The 9596-nt window shown below is 50.8% G+C and overlaps 1 protein-coding gene across 1 annotated transcript; it reads right to left on the minus strand.

The window, feature by feature from the left end:
- Positions 1-6708: 6708 nt before the first annotated feature.
- Positions 6709-7653, minus strand: OR4D2 (olfactory receptor family 4 subfamily D member 2; the record flags this gene model as incomplete). Its single annotated transcript, XM_080826636.1, has 1 exon — positions 6709-7653. One exon carries the CDS (start codon positions 7651-7653, stop codon positions 6709-6711), a length of 945 nt encoding a protein of 314 aa, XP_080682762.1.
- Between the last annotated feature and the right edge of the window lie 1943 nt (positions 7654-9596).

The raw sequence follows: 9596 nt of genomic DNA on the forward strand, positions 1-9596 counted from the left end.
TACAGTTCCTTTCATAGAACCTAACATGCTTGCAACTGTACACATATTTCTGTGGTTGGATCCGATGAAGCTCCATCCCCCAATAGGTCTGTGTGTGCCTGTTCTATTGCTCACCCGAGGCCCTGTAAAGCCTTAACAAGGGTTTGTGGAGTGGTGGCATCTGCTGTGACCTTGCCCGTCCCAGCTCTTGGGTCAGGGAGGGCATTTGTGCCTTTTCCTCATTTAGGACCCGGTGTCCCTGGTCGGCGACATTATCTCCTTGGGCTGGGCTGGCTCTGGGTTAGGGAATGCTGTTGTAGGCCTGGCCCTGCCAGGTTGAGGCCCAGACCCTGGACCACAAGGGAGCCTTCCCTCCCTGGCTTCTTTTCACTGCAGTACCTTAGAACCTTCCCGCCCACCCTCCCCTGGCTATCTCCAAACCTCAAGATTCTGCAACCACTTACATAAGAACCGTCCCCCAGCCACGGTGGAGCTGCTGGCCTGATTGGATCTCTTTATCTGCTCGGCTCCAACGGGCCCCATGGAGACAGCTGAAGTGGCTCAGGGTTTGGGGCCTGCTGGGCCTGCACCTGTTCCCGGGCTGTCTGGGAATGGGGTCTTTGGCCCTATTCGCATGATAAGAACACTGAGGTCTGCAGGAAGTAGGTGCTTGGCTCAAACTGTGGGGACTGGGCACTGTGCCAGAGGCCAGGGTGGGCCAGGAGTGTGTGCATGGGTGTGCACGGGTGTGCACGTGTGTGCTCTAGAGCTGAAGACTCTCCTGAGCAAGGCTGGAAGAAACTTACTGTGGGGCCTTGGAGAGCTGGCCTGGAAGCCCTGTACCATGCTGGCTCTGTGACCTCGAGTAAGGACTTGACCTCTCTGATCTGCTAGTCAGCAATGAGGGGGGAATGTTCAGAAGGCAGGAGCACTCTCTGGTGAGCACATGAGAGATGCAGAGTCCAAACTGGGGGGTCCGCTGAGGGCAAGCCCCCTTCCCTTCTCCTCCTTCCTGCCTTGGCATTCTGTGAGAGCTGTATCTTGCCTCTTCCATTGGACTGGAAACTCCCAGGGGCAGGGACTGGGGGCGGGAGAAGGAGGGTTATGGGCTTGCAAACAAAGCAGCAACATAGTGAGTGAGAAAGGCTCAGTGGGACATATGACCCACAGGGGCCTGATGCTTGTGGGGAAACTGTGGCCAGGCAGTGGCTCAGTCAGTCAAGGACTCAGCTGTCCTTGTCATTTGCCAGCCTGGGCTCTGTGCTTTACTCTGCTCACCTGAGCCCTCACCGCAACCCTATGAGGCAGGTGCTGCCCCCCTGAGACCTCAGTTTTATGGTCAAGGTAGAGTGAAAACTTGTCATGGTCTTGGAGCCAGGGAGGGGATGTCAACCCAGGTCTTACTCAACAAGCGGTTTCCTTCTCCCCCAAGCACCCAAGGGTGTAAGTGTGACAGACTGGGAAGGTGACCTGGGCCTGAGCCCACAAAGGCAGTCCTGGTGGCCCCTAAGTTGGACTTGAGGGCGGTCTGCCAAGCCACCCCGGAGGCCACTGTACTCTAGGCTCCCTGCTAGGTGAGGCTGTCCCAGCTGGGGGGGGAGGGGGATGGAAGCCACTCGGGGCAAGGGGAGACAGGGAGGAGCACGAAGGGGTAGAGGCTGGGTCTCAGAGCCTGAGAGGGAGAGCTGCACCCTCCCTCATCCCCCTTGCCCTCACACTCTGAATCAAAACCTCCAACAGTCTCTCCACAAGAGAGGGCCCACTCCGATCCATTTTTGCCTCCTGGCATCTTAATACATGTAGAAAGAATAAATGCCTGAATGCTGTAGAAATTTACACATCCTGTTGAACACAATAGTCTCTTGCTTGGGACACTTACAATTTAGGAGTTTTAAAAATGTGAACAATGACTTGCGTGGTTCCTGGCTGGCTCAGTGGTAGAGCATCTGACTCTTGATCTCGGAGTCATGAGTTCAAGCTCCATATTGGATGTAGAGACTATTTTTTAAAAATAGGTTTTAAAAAGGCAAGCAATGACTTGAAAGACTGTGCAGATCTTCCCCCTACCCTCCCAGTCACAGCCTCCCCGGCATCTCTGGTGGGGATGATGAGCTTGGGGGTGTCCCCAGCCCCTCAGCAGCACGGGAAGTGGCTGAAAGCAGCACCCAGTGTCCTGGGCAGAAAGCCTACTAGCTGGGCCCTTTGTGGTAGGTGAGGGTCGCTCTCTCTCATTACTCTTCCTGTCCTACCTACAGTGCAGTCTTCTGATACCATCATGGAAAGAGTGACGCTCATCCCCTCAAGGAACAGTAGCCAAGCACGAAGGTGCTACTATTTGCTGCCTCCTTCAGCCCTCAGAGGCCCAGAGTGGGCTGTTCTGAGTTGGCCGCTGGCGTTGGACTCTGGGCAAGGACAGGTCATAGCCTTCGTTATGTCCCATCTAGGCAGCGATGACAGTTCTGACTACAATCAGGCCTTGTAGAGTTCAATACACAATGGGCATGGGAACATTCCAGAAGAGATGAAGCCAGATGCTCCCTCAGTGCTCCTCCTGACACAGCCCTATCACTGAGGGCTTACTGGGCTGGTGGATACACTCCAGAACCGGAAGGTCAGAGAGCTTGGTGCTTCCATGAGATGTAGAAGACATGGCTGTGGGGGGCTCTCTGGGAGGCATCATTGCCCTTGGTGCCCCAAGGCACCAAGTGGTGTCAAGGGCCAGTATTTACAATAGTATTGGTTCCTTTATTCTTTCAACAAATACTTGTGGAGAGCCTTCACATTCTAGGTCCTATGGGAGGCACTGGATTTATGGAGGTGAGTAAAAGCAGGCATCTTATGGAGGAGAGACATGAAACAAACATTGTCCCCTGCAGGTCTGAGGGAGAAAAAGCCCTAGGTACATCCCATATAAATGGGAAAGGGTATTCCTATATCCTCGTGTTAGGAGACTCGGCCAAGGTAACAGCCAGTTAAGGCAAGCACTTGAACTTGAATCCAGGTCTCTTTTCTCTACATCAGATTTTTAGCTCCCTCTACCGGGTCTGACCTCTTTAACTCATTTCTCTGCCTGGTAGCCAACACGTCCTTTCTGAAGTACAAATTAGATCATGCTACCACCCCAACCTCCAGTCAAGCCTTCCAAAGATTCATTGCATTTAGAATAAAATCCAAACTCTCTCCTCAACTGGCTCTTATCTACAAACCCATAGTAACTTAAAAATATATCCACAAATTCTTTGACATTCCTCATCCAAAAGATGGAGTTTAATTCCCTCCTTTGAATGTGGGCTGCACTTGATGGCTCACTTCTGTCTTAGAGAATGTGGTAGAAGGGATGCTCGGTGACTTGCGAGACTGAGGAGTAGAAAGGCCACAGCTTCCACCTGTCTCTCTGTCCCAGGTCACATGTCCTCAGAACCAGGCTACCAGGTTGTGGTAGACCAGTCAACCGCTCCACCTAGGTTCCTAGCTGACACCAACATCAACAGCCAGACATGTAAGCTAGTGAAACTCACGTGCTCTTGCCTCACTTTCAAGTCTTCCAGCGGAGGCCCAAGAAGCAGAGATAGGATGTCTCTGCCATGGCCTGCCAGAACTTCTGGCCCATGGAACTTGTGAGAGATTATATAGGATGACTTGTTTTAAGCTGCTAGGTTTAGGGTTGATTGGTTATGCAGTGGTAGGTAACTCATACAACATCTTAGAGCTCACCTTCTACCAAGATCCTCTTCGTTCACCACACTCTGGTTACACTCTCTTTTCTTTTCCCTTTGACCACCAAGTTCATTCTTAGCCCAGGACCTTTGCACTTGCTCTTTCTTCTATCTGGAATGCTTGCTCATCACCCAGATCTTGGTCTGCCTGGCTCCTCACCATCCAGATCTTTGCCCAAATATCCCCTCCCCAGAAATTCCTTCCCCAACCTCATCTTGTAACACAGCCCACCTTACCAGTCACATTACCCCATGCATTTCCTTCATAGCTTTTATTCATGAAATCATTTATTTGTCCATCTATGACTTATCTGTCTCCTCACACTTCTTCCTTCCTCTTTCCATCACTGCCTGTGGGGAGGACGAAATGATGTGTCTTTTCCTTATGAGAGTTCTCACTGCAAGGCAGTGGGTCTCCCGGTCTTTGTGGCTTTTCTGTCAATTCACACTGTAGGGCAAGCCCAGGAGCCTGTGGGCCCCATTGCCACATTCTTGGGAGAGCTTCAAGGGACCTCCTGGGCACGTTCCCTGTCATAGGTGACAGGGCCTCCTCTCTCCCCGCCTTGGCCTCTCACCTCAGCGGTCACCCCATAGCCTTGCTGTTTTATTGACATTTGTACAGACTCAGAGAGAGCATGAGGTCTTCTCTTTCCACTGCTCACACTCTCCTCCTTCATAAAGCCTCTGGTCTTCTCCCCTCTCTAGTTCTAATTCTTTCTCCCACTTTCTCAGGGTCCCCCCTAGATCTCATGTACACCACACTACACACACACACACACACACCGGTTCCTGAAGGGCAGGGTGGTGGAGAAAACCCACTTGGCAGGGAGAATTTTAGTTCTGATACTGTTCAGAGTTGCCCAGGCATGGCAGTTACTGAAGCACCTTCAGTCAGTCTTATAGTTTTAAATTCTCCACAAAGAGAACCTCTAATGGCCTTATAGGCAGGCTCTGTGTTTTCCTTGCACGCCCCTGCATCCATGACATGTAGGAGACATGGCTGTGGGGTGTTCTCTGGGAGGCATCATTGCCCTTGGTGCCCCAGCTGCTGCTTCTCCTGCTTTCGGCTCCCTCCCTATCCCAGCTCCCTCAGCAACTGCTAATGGTTCCTACTGGATTAGCCACTGCTGCTCCCACATGGGTCTTCACAGGATTCCCTTCTTCCTCAGGGTCCTGCCCTTTCTTCCCTTGGGTCAGCCAAAACAAAGTCAGTTTCCCTAAGAACCTAGGGGTAAAGAGGACAAGTAGGACAGAAAAACAAAATTGGAAGTAGTTGTTTAATGGTGTTTAATGGATGAATAAAAACATGATTGCCTAGACATAAATAATTACAAGTTCCTTGGATGGTGTCATTTAAGGAGTACCCTGCTTGTGCCTTTCATGGCAGACACACCTGGGAGGGAGCCTGTCTACCCACATGCTCATTCTCTGTGAACAACTCTCACCCACAATTCCTGCTGGAGGGATGGACTTTGACGGCCATGCTTATGTCACCTGACCTGCACATCCCCTCAGCCACATGGGACATGTGGCCCGATCTCAGCCCATCACATTATCCTCACAGGGCTTTGGAATTTGAACCAGAGACCCTGAGCTGAAAGCAGAAAGCAGAATGGGAAGGTTCAGTTTTTGGTTTGAGCTTCCCATCTGAGCCATACACAAGGTGACGGCGTAAGGACAGAGAGAGGGCAGGAAGGAGGAGAGACCAGCTGTGTCTCTCCTGACAGCTTCATAGCCCCACAATATACAACTTCAGGGAGAATTTTAAACCTCCTCTTTTTATTAAAAGTAGCTGGGGTTGCAGCCCCTTGTAACCGTAACCAAACCCTACTTCTCTTCAACTCTGCAGAACAACCTGACCCCAAAAGCCCAGGGTGAGAGTGAAGGAAACATGCAATGGTTGTGTGGCGATGAGGTCCAGGAAGAGAGATCACAAGGGACACCGGCGAACTGGAGGTGGGGGGAGACCCCATATGGACATGAAGACTGAACTGGCAGAAACCAATGCAGGTAGGGAGAGGAAGGAAGGGGAGAGGCGGGGAAGGGGTGTGGGTAAGGGAAATGAGAGTCAGCACAGAGCTGAGGAGTTGTCTACACACAAGTACTGCAACAGGCCCTGAATGCGTGTTCCCGAAAATGAATGAATGAACACATGGACAGATCTTCCCAATCCTATTTGCAAGAAGTGTGGAGTCTAAAAATGGGGGTGAGGGTGGAGGGAAGAGCAGTAAGCTGTCAGAGCCCTGCAGACATGCCCCCGAACTGAGGCTCACCCTCTGCTCTTGGTTTCACTCTTGGACATGTCACAGGGCCCTCCAGAACTCAGCCCCCACACTCTCCAGGCCCCCCTCCCTGCACAGAGGAATAGCCGCCAAACACTTCCAAAACTCTACCCATCTGATGAGAGAAGAAATGTCAGGCGAAGGATAACAATGACAATAATCCTTGCCTAGGTTCTGGGTAAGGTTTATAAAAATCTTTTTCTACACATTTTGGACTCTTACAAGAGATCTGGGAGTTTATGGGGACAGATACTGCTCTATGCCAGTGTGGTGAGGAAGAATCCATGAGCTCAAGAGAGGCCAGAGAGCTGCTCCAAGGTCACCAGTCTGGGAAGAAATGGGTCAGGGGCTCCCAACACAGGGCCAAAGCTTCAAGGCCTGTGCTTTCTCTAACACTCTGGATACCGACCCAAAAGGGCTGGGAAAACATGTGAACGAGAACCACTCTCACTGGGGAAATAGCCTCCTCAAAGAGGAAGCCATCCACCAAGAAGAGGAAAAGAAGGGTGTGGCTTTCCAGAACCATGAGAACACTTCTCATAACTCCAGCATAAACCTTAGCCACCAAAGCTGACTTTTTCCTTCTTCCTAAAAATCTGAGTCAGTTGCTTAGTTTTAAAACTCACCCTCCTAGGAGGACCTCCATACCATATCCACAAGCTCTGAAGACAGAAGACACAGTAGATTTCCCTCCATGTAACAAATGGGAAACAAAGCCAAGGAGAAGGGACCTACTCATTGTCGCTCCTTTTACAAACCAGCCGGCGCCTCCCTAGTCTCCTCACTGCTGCCTGCACCTCCTGGTTCCTCAGGGTATAGATCATGGGGTTGAGCATGGGGGTCATGACCGTGTGGCCGATGGACACAGCCTTGTCCATGGAGAAGGCAGTGAAGGGCCGGGCATAGAGGTAAATGCTGGGAATGAAAACCATAGACACGACGACAATGTGGGTGGTGCACGTGGAAGCTGCCTTCCTCCTCGCCTGCCCTGAGTGGGACCTCAGCATCACCAGGATGATGGAGTAGGAGGTCAGGAGGATAAGGAACCAGATGACATCCAGCATTCCACTGTTGGAGATCATGAGGAACTCCAGGAAGGAGGTATTCGTGCAGGCAAGTCTCAGCACTTGGGGGACATCACAGTAGAAGTTATCCAGGATGTTGGGGCCACAGAAAGGCAATGGGAGCATCAGAGCCAGTTGGGCAATGGAATGGACAAAGCCTCCTACCCAGCTAGCCACCACCAAGCCCACACAGAGCTGAGTGTTCATGATGGTGATGTAGTGGAGGGGCCGGGAGATGGCAACAAGGCGGTCATAGGCCATGACCGAGAGGAAGAAGACCATGGCACCTCCCAGAAAGTGGAAGAAGAAGATCTGGGCCATGCAGCCCTGGTAGGAGATGGTCTTCTTCTCAGAGAGGAAGTCCACCAGCATCTTTGGGGCAGTGACAGAGGAGAAACAGAGGTCTATGACAGCCAGATTTCGGAGCAGAAAATACATGGGAGTGTGGAGCCGGGTGTCCGAGGTCACCGTGACCATGATGAGGAGGTTTCCCACGACAGTGGTGGTGTAGACAAACAGGAACACCAGGAACAGGAGGAGCTGGAGCTCTGGAGTCTGGGAGAGTCCCAGGAAGACAAACTCTGATGTCCAGGTGAGGTTCCCTGGCTCCATAGCACCTTCTCCAAACACCTAAAGAAACTGAACCACAGGCATAGATGCCTGGAGTGACTACTTGCCTTTTTAGTGTCTGGAGCTCAGAACTGAGTTGTCCAGGTCTATATGATGGGCGTCTTAGGTATAGACCAAAACATGAGGTGCTGATTAAATGACCTTGTCTGTAGAGAGTTTACAAGTTGGTGCTGTAACATACATTCATGAGATATCTTAAAGCCACCCAGAGACATAAGCAATCCGCTTTTTAGAGACTCTGTGTGATATAGTTGTGGGGAGACACATGGAGTCCAACAGAACATCAGTCAAACTCCAGGTGTCCCATTTCCTTAAGATTTGACCTTGATTAAGTTTACTTACTTTCTCTGGTTTGTCTCATTATCCAAAAGTTAGGAATAAAAATACTTTATGGCATTTTCTGAGGATTTAAGTAGAATGACACTTGCAACGTTTCTAGAACAGTGCCTGGAAATAAGTGATAATCACATCTCCTCCTCTAAAGACATCCTTCCTTCTTCTAGTCTCAAATAAATTTTTCTCCCAGTCACTTTTCACACAATGTTTAACACATCGTAATGTTAATGAACTTTTTATGTTGTCTGTTTTCCCTCCACAACACAACCCAACAGAATCCTACAGACACATGGTCTCGATTTCACAATGCATTTGTGTCCCTTCGTGCCCACCCTCGCTCACAGACGGTACTTGGTTAAGCACCTGGTGTTGAGTGCCAGATGGGTGAATGGCTACAGGGCATGCAGGTGGGGGCGTAGGAGCCCCTGAACATGGTTGGATGCCTGGGATATGAATTCTTCCCCATGCCTTAGTGTTCCTAATGTTCCTTTACTTGGTGAGATTCCCCAGAATGTACCTGACATGAGAAGCAGATGGATCGGGGATTTTCATTAGATGAAGTAACAGAATGAATATATTGTTTGAAGAAGACTCTGCTCTTTCGAAAGAACCACAATTTCAGAAGACGGTACTGAATCCCAGGGCAGAGGAGAAAGGGAAATGTTGCAGGAATAGAAGTGGATATTAATGAAGGACTAAAGGAAGATGAAGAGGGAGGGAGAGGAAGGAACAGAGCAGGTGAAGGAAGGGGAAATGGGGAGATGGTGGGTAGAGAGTGGGGGGAGGAAACGGGCCAAAGCTGGAGAAGGAGGTGATGGAGGAGGAGAGACAGAGGGGCACCGGGTGGGCTGGCCTCAGTCCCCCATCCTCTCCCACCTGCCTGTGCAGCCCATTATCCACTGGAGATCTTTCTGTTCTTACCTCCCACACCCATGCCCCTTCCCTCCCGTCCACCTTCTGCGCAGCCGTCCTGGAGACCCTTCTCAGCGCGACCCCGAGCCGAGCTCACGTTCTTGCCGCTCTTGCCGCGCTAAGTAGCGCTGGTCCGGAGCTGAGCACTTCGTAGATCCCATCACAGGGGAAACACCTACCTGCATCTGTGCAAACAGCATCCACGCGGCGGGTCCAGCGGGCTCTGGGCTGTCAAAACAAAGCCTCCGCCTGCCTTTCTAATCACGATCTCCTCCTCCCGAGGACCACGGGCTCTTTAATGGATTGTGGCTTCTTAAACCTGCTACCTCTTTGCTCCTTTCCGCGTTTGTGTCCTAGAATTCTGTTCGTTAGCTTCTCTGCCTTAGACAATAATACTCACTCGGACCTCACCCTCTCCGGCACCCGGTTCACCCATTCTCCCCTGCGGAATTAATTCCCATGTCTTGGGCTTCTTGTAATATTTTAAGAACCCCTCTCATTTGTGGGTCTGTCATCATTTATTTTTTCCATCTTCTCCCATCAACCAACTACACTGTAATTTCCATATCTTAGTAACCCCAGAACTTGGAACAGCAGCTCTGACATGGTACATGCTCAATAAATATTGTCAAATTAATGTGGCAATTAGGTAATTGAGGGATGCCTGGGTAGCTCAG

Source organism: Martes martes (genome assembly GCF_963455335.1).
Source record: "Martes martes genome assembly, chromosome: 16".
Classification (NCBI taxonomy): domain Eukaryota; kingdom Metazoa; phylum Chordata; class Mammalia; order Carnivora; family Mustelidae; genus Martes; species Martes martes.